Source organism: Lactuca sativa, chromosome 7 (assembly GCF_002870075.4).
Source record: "Lactuca sativa cultivar Salinas chromosome 7, Lsat_Salinas_v11, whole genome shotgun sequence".
Classification (NCBI taxonomy): Eukaryota; Viridiplantae; Streptophyta; class Magnoliopsida; order Asterales; family Asteraceae; genus Lactuca; species Lactuca sativa.
Genome location: NC_056629.2, coordinates 155,960,272 through 155,976,739, shown reverse-complemented (window position 1 = coordinate 155,976,739; position 16,468 = coordinate 155,960,272). Strand labels below are relative to the sequence as shown.

At 33.3% G+C, this 16,468-nt stretch overlaps 1 protein-coding gene across 1 annotated transcript; it reads right to left on the bottom strand.

Moving 5' to 3' along the window:
- Positions 1 to 1,233: 1,233 nt before the first annotated feature.
- LOC111900221 (vegetative cell wall protein gp1) lies at positions 1,234 to 3,759 on the bottom strand. Its single transcript, XM_023896097.3, has 2 exons — positions 2,289 to 3,759; positions 1,234 to 2,096 (listed from the first exon to the last, which is right to left on the bottom strand). Exons 1-2 carry the CDS (start codon positions 3,436 to 3,438, stop codon positions 1,333 to 1,335), a joined length of 1,914 nt encoding a protein of 637 aa, XP_023751865.2. The 5' UTR covers positions 3,439 to 3,759; the 3' UTR covers positions 1,234 to 1,332.
- Between the last annotated feature and the right edge of the window lie 12,709 nt (positions 3,760 to 16,468).

Genomic DNA, 16,468 nt, shown 5'->3' with positions numbered 1-16,468 from the left:
TAAGGCCTACAAAGACAATAAAGCCTACAGAAACAATAAGTTGTCGGTATACCTTAGGCGGGAAAGAAAAGTGTTTACACGGTTTCCTCAAAATTTTGTAGACTATATAGTATAGCTTACGCCAAATGTAGTTTTATTTATTTATATTTCATTTTACAGAAAATAGAAACGACGTCAGTTTTCATGGGCTATCTCGACGACAAGTCGTAGGTATAGAATGATAGTGATCCGTGTGATACTCAGTTTCGACGACTTGTCATCGGTAAATATATTCTTATTTATTTTATTTTTTATTTACGAAAAGATTATTCGACGTCTTGTGACTTAACTCTATATCGACGACATGTCGTCGGTATAGGGTTTTAACTTATCTGCTTCGTTCGACCCTCTCTCAGTTGCAGCGCCACACCAAAAGCTCTCTCTCTCTCTCTCTCTCTCTCTCTCTCTCTCTCTCTCTCTCTCTCTCTCTCTCTCTCTCTCTCTCTCTCTCTCTCTCTCTCTCTCTCTCTCTCTCTCTCTCTCTCTCTCTCTCTCTCTCTCTCTCTCTCTCTCTCTCTCTCTCTCTCGACGAATTTCCGTCCAGAGTACCTCCGGCCACTCGTCTTCACCGCCGACGACACCGGAGGTTTGACCACCTGCGACGACGTCTATTGCGACGCCCGTCCACCATAGTTACAGGTAAGGGTTTTTTTCCGTTTTTTTTTCTTAATATTGATTGTTTTCCAGTGACCACGTCGACTTCCCACTTCCACCCATTAGCGACTTACTACTTCTGGCCACCACACCACCCACCGCCACAAAAAAGGTAAGTTTTTTTTTCTATTCTTTTTTTTGGTTGGATATTGTTGTATGAAAATGTGAAATTTGATATATCTTGTTTGATTTCATGTTTATAATTCTTTGAAAATGCCTACTATGATGAATGATGAAATTTGTTGGGCATGATTGTTTGATTTTGTATTTAGATTTGTATTTATTTGTATGAAACTGGATTTGGATGTAATCTATGTTTAATTGTATGAAATTGGAATATGAAAGTGGTATTGTACGTGTAAAATGAAATGGAAATTGGAATTGAATTTATTGTATACAGTATCAGTACGTAGTATGAGTATGTGATACTTAGGTTTAATTAATACTTTGAGTGTATAAAAATATTGTATTGGAAATTGGAATTGAATTGTTGTATAAGTATTGTAATAATTAGTAACAAGATCAAGAAAAGTCTAGCTATCTTGGAAAAGGTTCCTTCATTTTATTATTAATTTTTTATTACACCATCAAACGACATAGTAAATATATAAGTATTGTAATATCAAGAACAAGAAAAGTCTATCTCTTGCATACGACGCCTCGCCCTTCTATACCGCTTTGGCAACTCAAGCTTGGCAACTGCAAGTTCAACGAAGAACTGTCTTCCTGGCTACCCTTAAATTTAGCAACAGAACAATCAGTTGCAAATGAATTGGTACTCACAAACTTACTATCTCCTCCCATCACAGACATTAATACCCCCATCTTCACCTTGCTCACATAGTCATTCCTATAAGTTTGTCCAAGAACTCCATCCACTTCGTTACTCAAGGAGAAGAACTTGAACTTCAGATCGAGATGGGCAAAGCAATCGTCACTGGTTATATCATACTTATGGATTCTTGATTCTTCTTTTGTTATGGGAACCACTTTGGCTGTGATCCTGAAGAGGTTTTCAACTTCAACAATGATATGATTGTTGTCATCAATCCTAGTGATTGATGTCGTAGAAGATTGCCATTTGGCACCTTCGGTTTTTGGGAGAAAGATGTTTTCCCCATCAAATGTAACAGAGATTCGATCAATGGTGTCATCCCAAGAAGAAGTCTTTTGCGCACTGAGTTGTACTTTGTGGTTGTCGAAAAGAATCCCAATAGATTGGACCCAAGTAAAGTCTCTCCCCATGTTTCTGTTTCTCTTGCCAATGAAGTGGCCATTGATGTGGAGGTTGTTATCGGCAACAAGGCAGAAATCTTGATCCTTCTTTCCATGGAAGTAGAAAGTGATGCCATCACCACCAATGAAACGAGGATCTTGACACACTGCTCCAGGCATATCACAATCTGTACAAGACAAATATAGAAGCACTTAGAGATCAAATGATAGTTGTGTTAACCTAATATTTAACCATAAAGCATGCATTTGTAAATGATGGAATTAAACCTCAATAATTTGATGTCAATGTGAATCTTCACATACATGATTTTTTTAGTATTTATAAATAAAATGAAAAATGAGAGTTATGAATAACTTACTGCAAACTGGCTTGCAAGTAACACAATCAACTTCACATTGACCAGGACAAGAAGCAGGGCAGACATGTTCGGAGGCGTAGCAATTTGGGTAGTTTTGGTTTTTGCATTTAACTTTTTTTGTTTTAGAAGGTGGAGCAGACCATGTAGGAGGCACGTGTGAGGATGGTGTTGGTGTTGGAGGTGTGGACCCTGTTGTTGGTGAAGGGGTGGTGGGAGGTGGTGTGGATGGTGTTTGTGCTGGAGGTGTGGACCCTGTTGTTGGTGAAGGGGTGGTGGGAGGTGGAGTGGATGGACTTGGTGTTGTAGGTGTGGACTCTATTGGTGGTGAAGGGTAGGTGGGAGCTGGTGAGGATGGTGTTGGTGTTGGAGTTGTGGATGTCGGTGGTGAAGGGGTGGTGGGAGATGGTGTGGATGAAGTTGGTGTTGTAGGTGTGGACTCTGGTGGTGGTGAAGGGGATGTGGGAGTTGGTGAGGATGGTGTTGGTGTTGGAGTTGTGGATATCGGTGGTGAAGGGGTGGTGGGAGGTGGTGTGGATGGCGTTGATGTTGGAGGTGTGGACTCTATTGGTGGTGAAGGGGTGGTGGGTGGTGGTATGGATGTTGTTGGTGTTGGTGGTGTGGACTCTGTTGGTGATGAAGGGGTGGTGGTGTGGGGTGGTGAGGATGGTGTTGGTGTCGTAGGTGTGTATTCTGTTGGTGGAGAAGGGGTGGTTGGAGGTGGTGAGGAGGGAGTTGGTGGTGAAGGGGTTGGTGGAGGTGGTGATGATGACGGTGTTGGTGTTGGAGGTGTGGGCTCTATCGGTGGAGAAGGAGAGGTTGGTGGTGTGGACGCTGTTGGTGGTGAAGGTGTGGTGGGAGGTGGTGACGATGGTGTTGGGGGTTTCAATGTTGGTGTTGGAGGTGTGTACACTGGTGGTGATGGTGCAATGTCGCCACCACAAACAGGTTTGCACGATTGACAATTAACAGTGCAGCTATCTGGACAAAACTTAGGACAAACATGCACCAAATTATGACATTCTTTGTAACTCGGGTCCTTACAAGTTGCATGGCTAGGGTTGTTAATTCCTGGTGGAGTTTGTGCCTCAGCAAGAGCCACCAGTATGAATATCACAACTAACATAACATGACAAACCATCGACTGAGCCATTGCAGCCCAGACTAGAAGAAACTCGAAAAATTTTGAACTGCTATGTTGTAAAAAGTTATACTCAATTGTTATCTTATCTATATATTGAATTGGTGCTTATTGACACTCCCTGTCTCTCTATTTATAGTCAAAAGAAACCATGAACCTCCAAATTAAAACCAGTAATGTAATAGTTAAGTACGTTCAGTTCAAGCCTCAAGGTATCTTACAACCCCATCATATTGCTTTTAGTGTAAATTTGGCATCCCTTGGCACATGCAACACTTTGTAAAAATAGAATCCAGCTTGTGGAATACTCCACCAATGTTAACCAGCATATAGGAGGGCACCAATTGTGACTCAGCTTGCATCGCAACATACCATTCAGTAAAAAAAAAACGATTAGTATTAGCGATGACAACAAGGATGGTGAAAAGGGAAATAAATGGTAGAATTGACAATGGAAAGCCACTTTTTTGGTGATGTTCGGGTGTTCCCCATCTTAAATTAACCTTGGGGACATAATTAACACAGGAAACACTCCATGTAAACAAATTTTGTATTCTAATCCTATTACAAATAAAGATATATTGTACTCTGTGAATCCGGATAGATAGGTTAATGGGGAAATTTCAATAACAGGTTGATGGTTCAAATATGGTTTAAGAGTAGGGTTTAATGTGAAGTCTTCTAAAAAAATTAGTTAAATGATGAAACGGGAGAAAAGTGTTGAAGTGTTGATTAAACGGATGTTGCTGCATCCATCCTCTTTGTCACCTTTACCATACATTACTTGAAGAGAAAGAATTAAATGTCATCCGAAATATAATTAAAAGTAATATAAGATGAATTAAAACCGAGGCTTCCAAAAACTATCAATAAATTGAAGTAACTTATAGTATAAAGATACCCTTTTTCTCTATGCATTGACTTTTATTAGTAGTGTCTCCAAGAACCGGCCATCCCATATTATATTGATCATAATGTTTGTTGGCATCTTAAATGTCACCTACTCATCACGGTCAAAGACTACAAAAATACAAGCTATACTTTTATTGACTTTTTTACTTTTACATAGGGAATACCTCACACTTATATCACTCAAAACTTATATTATCCAAGATCTAAAAGTTCGTGTGTGTGTATATATATATATATATATATATATATATATATATATATATATATATATATATATATATATATATATATATATATATATATATATATATATATATATATATATATATATATATATATATATATATATATATATATATATAGGTTAGGTTCATGTGTGACGGTCTAATTTTGTGAGACCGTGAGACGCATTTTTTTATTTTTTTTAATTTTTTTTAGTTAATTCAAGTTCCGAAAATAATATTTAAAAAACAATTTTTAGATTTTTCCATTTATTTTGCAATTTTAAATTATTTTTTAGAATATGTACAGTGTAATATTGAATTAGAATATTTCACGTATTTTTCAAAAAAAAGTGGGATATTTTTTTTAACGTTTTTTATTTATTTATAGTTAATTCAAGTTCCGAAAATAATATTTAAAAAAAATAATTTTTAGATTTTTCCATTTATTTTGCATTTTAAAATTACTTTTTAGAATATGTCAATGTAATATTCTATTACAATATTTCACGTAGTTTTAAAAAAAAAGTATTTTTATTATTTTTTATTAGTTAATTCATGTTCCGAAAATAATATTTAAAAGAAGAATTTTTGGATTTTTCCATTTATTTTGCATTTTAAAATTATTTTTAGATTTAGTCTTACGGTCTCACAAAATTAGAATGGTCTCAAATGAACCTGAACTTCTATATATATATATATATATATATATATATATATATATATATATATATATATATATATATATATATATATAGGTACGTTCTAAAGCCCGTACAAATTAGCACGATCCATGGAAGTTAATCAAAGTAAAGAAATGAAAGTGCATTGCTATTATCAATAAAGATATGTATCACATATTGCTATTGTTGGTAAAAATGAAGTACTCTATTTATAATAAATATATCTATCATGTTGCAAGAACATTATTTATGTTTCAGAAAAGTGCTTGAAATCTGGAACTTCAACACGGTTGAGTTTAAGGCAAAGGAATCACTCTCCCTCCCTTTGGAGTACCCTCAAAAAATGACAAAATAATAATATAAAAGTAGGTCAAATTCTTTTAATCAAATAATATATACATGCTCGAAGAGTTCCATAAAGATCATATGGCTTTTATTCCTTCTTTAAATGACACCTCTTGCAATTTTAATGATACATGTGGACGTTATTTCAATTTTAAGAATTTAATGCATGGGTAAATTCAAGAAAAAATAATAAACTTTCATTGATTTATGTATTATATTGCCTTACATTCATTCTTTCTATTACAGCGTTGCACCTGAGCACCTCTATCATTTGTTTTTAAGGCTATATAAAATAATCTACGAAATTAGAGCATTATACTTTCGGTTACTTTTCTTATTCACGTTTCTTATTTAGACATTATATTGACACTCGGCCAATGGAAAATGATTCTCATAGTAACTAATTAATTCCTTATTACAAAGAGTACATCTGGTTAATTCAAAAATAGCAATGTATTTGAGTTGGTTTGATTATCATAGCATCCTACTTTTGTTTTTTCTTATTACACCATTCAACTTTGAAAGTACGACGCTATAGTTGGGTAGATTTTTCAAAAGACAACATCTTGATATAAATGGAATTACAATGACACATAAAACTTGACAATATAAAGTGATACTCACAATTTGAGGTCCATGCCATCAAGATCAACATTTAAGCTATGAAATACCACAACGAATATTAACATTTTTCAATTATCGAAACAAAATGAGTTGGCATTTCTAAGGTGTACTAGCCATATATGATTATGGTGGTTGGTGACAGAAAAGGTAGTCATGGCAGAGGTGATGGAGATGGTAGTCCTGAAGTCGGTTGATGGTGAAGGTGGTAGTGGTGGTGATGGGTGGTGGCTGGTGTGTTGGTTGGGAAGGTGGTGTGGGAGAATGGAGGTGGTGGCATTGCATAATCATATATGAATATACCTATCCCGTCAAGCCGATACACCGGAGTACTAAAGCGGTAGATCAGAAATGTGTGACTGAGGTTTAATCTCAAAATCTCTTTTTTTTTAGAATCTCAAAGGAACCTACTTATATATATATATATATATATATATATATATATATATATATATATATATATATATATATATATATAGGTTTAGGTTCTATGGAAAACAAAAAAACCCTAAAAATCATAAAAATACATAAAAAAAATACTTAGAGATCACAAAAAGAAAATTTTAAATTTTTTTTATAAAAAATCGCAGGTTTTTGTTAAAGTTCTCCCAATATATATATATATATATATATATATATATATATATATATATATATATATATATATATATATATATATATATATATATTGTAAAAAAAAAATTCAAATATTTTTTCACCGATTTTGTATAAAAAGCTGCGATTTTTTCAAAAAAAAGTTTTGTGATCTCTAAGTATTTTTTTTATGCATTTTTATAATTTTTAGGGTTTTTTTGTTTTTCAAATAACCCTTCCATATATATATATATATATATATATATATATATATATATATATATATATATATATATATATATATATATATATATATATATATATATATATATATATATATATATATATAGGGAGAGAAAGAGAGAGAGGTTTCATGTATTCTAACTATCTATCATATGGACGTAAGAACCAATCAAATTTTAAGAAAAATTAAACTAATAATCTAAGGGTATAATGGTAATTTTAATTATAATCTAAGGGTATTCACTTATGACAAATATCATCGCTGTTTTTCACATATAAAACACATCGGGTCGATTGTTTAACCCCATGCCATCTCTTTCTCGATCCTAACACACCCACAATCGTGTGAGTTTGTCCCCTTCGCCAACTTCATCACAGTTGCTGAAACCCTAAGTTGTCAACGGAAACTAATGCCATCATACCATCTCTATCAAAAGCTCCATCAAACTTCGCAACCATGATCAAATAGTTGTTGTCGTTTTCGCCTGCTAACATCCTCTTCACTGCTAACATCCTCATCACAGTCGTTGATGGAACCCTAAGCTTCGGGTTTGTCTTTTTCCATTTTAGTTTTTTTTTTATTATCATCTTCAGTTTCATCCCACCTTAATCGGAAACTAAGATTCAAGTTCATCTGATGAAAATTCTATTATATGTAGAAATCCAAAAATTGTGTGCCATAAGTAGGAGATACAATTGTTATGGGATCAATTGATTATGGTTTTTTTCCATTGTTATTTTTTTATTTGAAAAGAAAAGGGATTATTACAAAAAAAATTAAAAATATTTTTTAAGATTTTTATTCTTTTGATTTTAGTTCTTACTTGTATTTTAAGTTCATTAGAATAAAACTGTAAACAGATTCTAAAAAAATATATATTAACATTTTACTATTATAATATTATGTTGTTCGTCTCATTATGGGAGAATAATCAAAGAATTATCTCATATTCCTTTTTACTCGACAAAACCACAAGCTTTCAAGATACACGATTCTTTACTAGTATATGGTTGTCATTCTCACAGAACATCATTCTAACAGAATAAAATCAGTTATGTTTACAAATTACGTTAGAATTGTAATTGAACTAATTTTTAAATAGCTGTTTTGTAATTTAATAGAATTACTTATCCCCTAAAATCCAGAAAATAGGTATGTGACTTTTGATGTTAGTGATATGGAAAACTTTGTTAATCGTGTATATGGTTGATTTTCGGCCATAGTCACTACAAGAAACCAAGCCTTTATCGGCGACACAATTACTGGCGACACAAAGCTTTTAGCGGCGACAAATGGTAGAGTCGCCGCTAAAAGACTATGTCGTCGGTAATTGTGTCGTCGCTAAACACTTTTTACCCGAATCCAAGTTATCCACTTCTGATAGACCTCGGCTGTTCGATCGAGTATCTAATCCAACGATTGGGCCTTTTATCCGCACAAAACCAATACCGGCGACATTTTGTTGCCGCTAAAAGTCGAAAAAGTCGCTGCTAGTAGTGGTCTAAAAAAAGATGCGGTACCCTTCCCTCCAGATAGTCGCCGCTGTTAACGTGTGTCACCGGTAAAGCCTACATAGTCGCCGCTCAGTAACGGAGCTTGAACATTCGAGTTGGGGGGCCAAAAGTAAAATACGTAGAAAAAGTGGAGAATAAGGGGGGCCACAGTCAATTTTTTTAGTTTAAGGTCTAATATGTAAAAATTTTAAAAGTAAAGGGACTAGCTCTGAAAAAAAAAACAGGGGGGGGGGGGCACAGCCCCCCATGTCCTAATGAAGATCCGTCTATGTCGCCGCTGAAGGCTATCGCAGATAAAAAAAAAAAAAACGGATGCATTCTGCTCTTTTGCTTCCTGTGTTCGATCAAAACGTTACTGCTCCTTCTTGCCCCATTTTCTGCGATCGATTCCAGCGATTCTAACAAGAAATCTCCCCACGTTGTGAGATTAGGGATCAAAGGTGTTTAGGGTTTCAATTAAACGGGTTAACTCATGATTTCTAGCTCCATCTCGGGAAAAAAGGTAACTTGAAGTTCTTATATCTCTTTGTTTTTCTATGTTAACTTCGATTTCTAGCTCGATGATTAATTGCAAATTATTTTTCAATTTTAGTGGTTTTGGTGGTTTTGTCTTTGGGTTGACGGGTGAGGGTGTTTTCCGGTCAAGACCAATTTTTCCGGCGACACTATTACCGGCAACCAAAATCGTTGATTAAAAAAAAATTATTAAAAAATGAAAATTGTTATTACCGGCGACACTATTACCGGCGACTTCATCATTACCGACAGCTATGTCATTAGCAGCGACTGTAGTCTTTAGCAGCAACATACTCATTAGCGGCGACAATTCTCTTTAGCGGCGACAAGTTGATTAATAGCGACGAAGTAGTAGCAGCGATTTATTACCGGCGGCGTGTCGCCGCTATTATCATTACCGGCGACAATGAGACCCTTTAGCGGCGACTTTTGTCGCCGCTAATTGCCTTTTTCCTTGTAGTGAGTCTTGACCTTAGAGAAGTAATTGTTCATGTTGAGGTCTCCCATGGTGATAACATGGAACTCGTTATCGGCTTGAGTTTCCTTCACTTCTTTTTTAAAGAAAAAAAGGTTTTGAAGGCCGATCCACATGTCTCTGGCCAAACAATCATTTGTGAGCAACATTTGAAGCAAAACGGGTGATATCGAGGTCGAGGATAAGAGGTATGCAACTTTTGATGTTAGTGATCTGGAACACTTTGGTGATCGTGTTTGTGGTTGATTTTCAGTTATGGTGGCCGAGGGGCAGAGGACATTCAAATAGAATAGGTCAAAAGGAGATTAGGTAAAAAAAAGATTATATAGGAAGGAAATATGGATAAGATACGCTCTGATACCTTGTTAATCTTGTAATCTGATTGCCAAGAATAATACAAACATTTATACAAAATACAAACAAGGGAAAGAGGTTGTACGTTAAACAAAAACGATGGGTTCTAGGAGAGCCCAATACAACTATACATACATATACTCTAACACATAAAGGTCTTCCAAAGACCAATAAGGAGGCATTCCTATCTTTACATACCAAACTTGATTTTACTAGAATTTCGTCATCTATTCCACCAAGCTTATGAACCAGTTGTTCCAAGTCTTGAACACATTCCTATTTTAGTTTAATTCATGTTCTTTACATTAAAGTTCTAGCATAACAAATATACGCCTTATATACGAAATTGACACATCATGTTCCTTAAGCCACTATGAACTCATACATATTTTTCAACAAGTCGGACGATTTAACTTCGCCCAGAACACATATTTCACTTAATTTTTTGTCGGAGTATGTGTGGTTGTTAATCATCGGCATGAGTTTCTTTGAAGCTCCGCCCTTGCCCTAAACATCATTGTCACTATGTTTTTTTATAGTTTCTTTTAAGCCCGTCGGCATCAGTCACCCCTCCTTCCTTTCTTTCATCATCATGACGCTTCTCGAATTTTTAGGCTTTATAATGATACTTTTCAAATTCTTATCAACCCTCCCATCATTTAAGTTACTTTTATACATTTACGCGAAACTTGAAGGATCCCAACCAAATGGCATTCAACTTCTCTTCAAACATCATGATCTTGCTCAACCCCATGAATCTCACGAAGCCGATTTTTTTTAATACAATTATTTTCCTTGTTATGAAAACATCAACGATGTTCCCAATCCCTCTAAAAAGTTTTCCACAAGATGAATTTTGTGCAATCTTCGGGAAAGTTTGTGAAGAAGAAGGTAACTAGTTTGTTTCTAATGGAATCATTGATCACGATTGGGAGCCTACATGAGACTCGTACTCCACCGACGTTTCATTATTTTACAACATTTAAATGCATACGTTACTATTATTTTTCTTACGAGACTTCATAAATTTTTATTTTTAAATACATTCTAAAAGGAAAATTTAGTGATTGATATGTTTAATGCATCATTTTTTTTTTGTGATTGATATGTTTAATGCATCATTTCTTTTTTCAATATCATCCTTTGATTTTGACATTTATCATGATTTAGTGAGTATGAGGATAAATAAGAGAATTGAGTACGTATGAAAATATTGAACATCTGATTCTAAAATAGTAAATAAGTTTTCATTTATCACATAGACACAAAGTTTATTTATTCTCATTCATTTTTTACAACTTTCGTACTTAAAATGCTTAAGTGATAATGTCTTACCAAATCTTATTAACTTTCAATGTTTTATTACCATTTTCAAACCACTTTATGTCAATATTAATAAAGAACCTTCAATAACTATTACCAATGTTTTTATGCTACATTCATCACTAATTCGTCTCTTTTTGATAGTCGGTATTGTTGTAGTAAAATAAAAATTATCAAAATTAAATATTCACATTTTATTTTGTAGTTTTAAGATGTAATTAATATCAACAATGTGAGATATAAAATTAAATCATGGTTTTCGTCTTAACAACATAAATGTTATAACACTTATCTTGTAACAAAAGCTGTAGAATTGAAATTATCATCGTCTGTATCTCATCTCTAAGCTTCTTAAAATTCCACCTTAGTGTGCACAACTTCAAAACGACATGAAAAAAAGCATAAAATAAAGCATTTCAAATGGTTGTCTTATGTTCAATTCTCACATGCTTCAACTCGCTTTTTTTAACAACAATTCCATTCAAGAAAACAAGCAATATATATAGCAAAGAGCTAGAGGGATCGAGAGGAGAGACACAGATCACATGCTTCAACTTGTGAATGGGATACTTTATAAGTATTAGACTAGCTCTTTATTTGTATAGTCTTTTATTCATTGTTATATACTTGAGGGGTTTATATGTATCTTTCTATATATATATATATATATATATATATATATATATATATATATATATATATATATATATATATATATATATATATATATATATATATATATATATATATATATATATATATATATATATATATATATATATATATATATAGACTATAATGTGGATGAATAATTATTGTGCGGACGTGTGGACAGTGTTATTTTATGAGAATTAGTAAGAGAGTAAGTTGTTTAGTAATGCGAATACGTTCAACCTTACAAAAATATCGTCATTTTTATGCATTCTCACTAATTATTATTCATTTTTATTCTCATACATCGTTTTTCACTCATTTTAATTCTTATAGAATACGGCTCAATAAACATTCTGACAGAATGAGAATAATAATAAAAAATCTATAATAACCTTGTAGACGATTTAATTAGTGAGAATGTGTGTGTTAATGACCATAGTTATGTAAGACTGAACATATTTATATTATCAAACAACATATTTTCTTTGTTATTCTCACATAATAGCATTGTCCATACGTGCGCACAATAGATGTCAATCCACATTTGAACCCAGCTCTCTCTCTCTCTCTCTCTCTCTCTCTCTCTCTATATATATATATATATATATATATATATATATATATATATATATATATATTCTCTCTCTCTCTCTCTCTCTCTATCTCTATATATATATATATATATATATATATATATATATATATAGAGAGAGAGAGAGAGAGAGAGAATATTTTACAATAGTTGAGGTTGCGAAGGGCAAAACCAAAGTCAACTTTAATGACCTATGAACCAAAGAAAAAGAATGATGTTATTAGGTTTCCACCATCAAATGATAAAGGACGACAATTCCCTTCAAGTTAGAAAAAGTCTCATCATCAATCAAAGAGTGATCATAGGTTTCAAGTTGACCATCAAGATACACTCTTTTCGAATCATTAAATTTTGTTTGTACAACCAACTTAGCTTCACCTACTTTGATTTGTCAAACATAGAAAATAAATTACAAGAACTCAAAGCTGCCATGTATTCTAGAAAATCGTTGCTTAAATCACTAAAACGGTCATCGGATTCTTGAATTTGTATATCCAAACCGTATTGAAAATATCAATTTCAAAGTGATTTTGATTAGTAACATTGGTTCTACAGTCTCTTGGAGTAACATAAAATTTGGATATTTCCACATTTCTAATTTTATGTTTATGACAAAAAGAAAATATGTTCTCCAACATTGATGGAAACTCTTTATTTATTAAAGCTTTCAACGTTTTCATCGTCACTTTGACCAAAGAGAAGTCGCTTCCAAAATATTTTGATCCTTTCTTTGAAGATGTCTTGACAAGGAATCCGCACTACTAGAAATTGAGGAAACGGGGACGGACAATTTTGTCGCTGGTTATCAGCGACAGAAATTGTCGGTTGAAAAAAGCCTTGTCGCTAAGTGTTAGCGATGGATTCAGCGACGAGTTTAGCGATGAAATAGCAACGGATTAGCGATGAAACAAATAACTTAGTAAACCCCAAAAGTGTCAAAATCTAATTTTATGGGTAGGTTATTTCCTTGGGTGAGCTTTACGATGTTGTACATCTTGACGATTTCTTGTTTTTTGGCCTCAATTTATTTGCATTCCGCCTTAAGCTCTCCTTGCATCTCCTTATGAATACAATCAACAATAACCTATAAAACAACAATAACCAAGTTCATATCAAATAAAACATCATGCCATATCATTCAATTAATAGCAACATACTTTTAACTTGATAAACAAGCTATAAGCAATTAATACCGACATACTTTAAACTTGGAAAAGGAATTATTAATTATTAAGCATCAGGACATATTATTAAATAAATAGAAACATACATTTCTACACACAGCAGAGTCAACTCCGCTTACCTGTGTAGACATCCATATATGTAGTATTGACACTTTATTCCTTTATGTTTTATCTAAAGCTTTCCCAATCTTCACGACAGTACTTAAGTGACTTGTACTAGTGACAATACTACAAAATCGATAACAAAGTATGATTTTATTAGATAATAGACTACGGTTATAGTATCATACTCTAAGAGTGTTGGTTTCGCCTCAACCGCTCATTAGGAACATGTAATCCAGAGATCATATCAAGGTCAAACCCAAAGGTACCCTCTCCATTCTTGGTTGCTCTTCAACATACCATTTTTTTTTAAATGTAAGCAAATAACAATATCTTAATTACCATTACATCATTCTTTGGCAATCCCTCATCGCTTCTCAATTAAGAACCAAGATAAGTTATTACCCAAAATGGTAACCTAAGTGCCATATTGATCCAACACATGATTTTTGTTAATAGCTCTGCCACCAACCATTAAAACAATGACCAACAGTTTAAAGAAACAAAAACTATTTCAAGGAAAATAAGGAAATATGAAAGAATTATAACTAATAAAATCAAAATGAGGTACATGTTTACGAACTCACTGGTAACCCCTGCATATTTGAACTATAATGAAACACCTATATTCAAATCCAATAGTAAAATATAAATCCAGATAGATTCAATAAAAACATCAACATATGGAACTTAAAACTGATCTCATATCCTTATATTATTATAATATCTTGAGTAAAAAAAAGAAATAAATAAATATAAGGATATAGTGTAGGGACAACATTTGTATATAAGAACATGCTATACAATAAGAGCCATCTACAAATCTATTTTTGCATAGTAAATCAAACCCCCACTGCAGTGTTCTTGTGTACTTATTCCTCCTCGGTTTCTCTATTACCGTTCTAGTAATTGTTTTTCTCATATTGAACAAAATCAAATCAATCCGTATTGTACAAAATGTACGTAAGATAAAAGGAATAAAAATAGAGTAAGAGATTATATTACCTTTAAATGTTTCTGGTATGTGAACACCCTTACCTAACTCCCAGAAAACAAAGTAGCAAAAATCCATACATTTCTATAAGCAAAACACAAACAAAATGCTAAAACAAAAATCCCTGACTAGTTGCTTACTAAGAAAAGTAGTTAACAAAATCAATAACTAAAATTGGGAAGAAATAATGAAAGAGCCCATTACCTGGGTATTTTTTCCGAGGTTCGGTCATCTACTCATCACAATGCGATTCTAAAATAAAATCACCCCTAAAAAACCAATTCAATCGATATAGGTCGAAACACTATTAGATTAAACCCCATTACAAGATCAATTGTGGTTCGTAGTTCATACTAAGCAAGTGACATGAAACATAAGCACAACCTGTGTTGAGAAAGCATGTAAATTATTGGTCATAACAAAAAAAATAAGGACATGAAATTTACCGAAGAGAGAGAGAGAGAGAGAGAGAGCAGTGTAGGTAACAAGGAATAGTTTGAATGTGCGTATGTAACGATGATCGGATGTAAAGAACACACCACCAGGGGAAAATGTTTGCTCATTGTTGCAATTTTGACTTTGAATAGGAAACTAAGCCGGAGGAGGGAACTAGGTGATTAGGGTACTCAAGAAGGTGAGTGAGCAGGAAGAGTTTGGTAGCATGGAGGGAATTAAAAAATTGGTTGATTAGGGTAAAGGGGTTTTATGTTTGAAGAGAGTAGATTTCGTACGAAAGTGAAAGTGTTATTTGGGGGGAATGAATTAATTGGGAAGGAGAGAATTTGGGAATCAAATAATTGGAAGGAATTAGAGGGAATGAAATTCAACAGCCAATTTTATCAATCGATTAGCGAGGGATATATTATGTCGTTAATCCCTCTCTAATCTGTCACAAAGATGTTGATTAATAAAGAAAACAGATCCATCGCTGATCCCTAGTAAATCCGCCGTAGATCAGTGAGGGATTATGTCACTTGCAGTATCATAACAATTGAATATACATGACACCGAGCAATCTAAACATCATATATTGAGATAACAAACTTAGATTGTTTACATATTGTATTTTTTATTCGAGTTACACAAAAGATACATAAGTAGAAAACTTCAAACTACAGCTAAATGGTCTTGCATCAACATCCCTTGTTACCTGTTTACCTAGATAGATCCTTGAGAATACAAGTCGTTTTGAAAAGCGTCAACTAAAAAGTTGGTGAGTTCATAAGCATTTTTGTATAAAATCGTTTACACTTGTTTAGAATCGTTTGTATTGTACTTTCAGAGAATCAGATATTTTCTATGAAAAGTCTTGCCTTGAAAATCCTTATAAGGAGTGATCTTTGAAAAGTATTGTAATTTGTGAAAGTGAGTTGTGTCTGAGAGTAGTTCTTTTGAATAATAATAATAATCAATCGCTTCAAGAAAAATCCCCTATTTGCAAAACGGAAACATGGTTGAAAATTTAGTTCTTCTTATCGAGTAAAATTGAGTGTGCGTTCTAGTTTATCGTTATCGAAATCGTAGAAAAATCGTTCTCTCCAGAGAATCCTATATTTTCTGCCATAAAATATTCGTAAGTTCTGGTTTATCGTTATCGAAATCGTAGAAAATCGTTTTCTCCAGAAAATCCTGTATTTTCTGCTATAAAATATTCGTAAGTTCTAGTTTATCGTTATCGAAATCGTATAGAGTCCTACGCCTTTTAATTTGTAAA

What these genes read in the sequence shown, in the direction of transcription:
- LOC111900221 (XM_023896097.3), bottom strand. Translation starts at nt 3,438, where the DNA reads ATGGCTCAGTCGATGGTTTGTCATGTTATGTTAGTTGTGATATTCATA. An exon ending in TACTTGCAAGCCAGTTTGCA is followed by an intron (nt 2,097 to 2,288) that starts GTAAGTTATTCA and finishes TGTCTTGTACAG; the next exon opens with ATTGTGATATGCCTGGAGCA.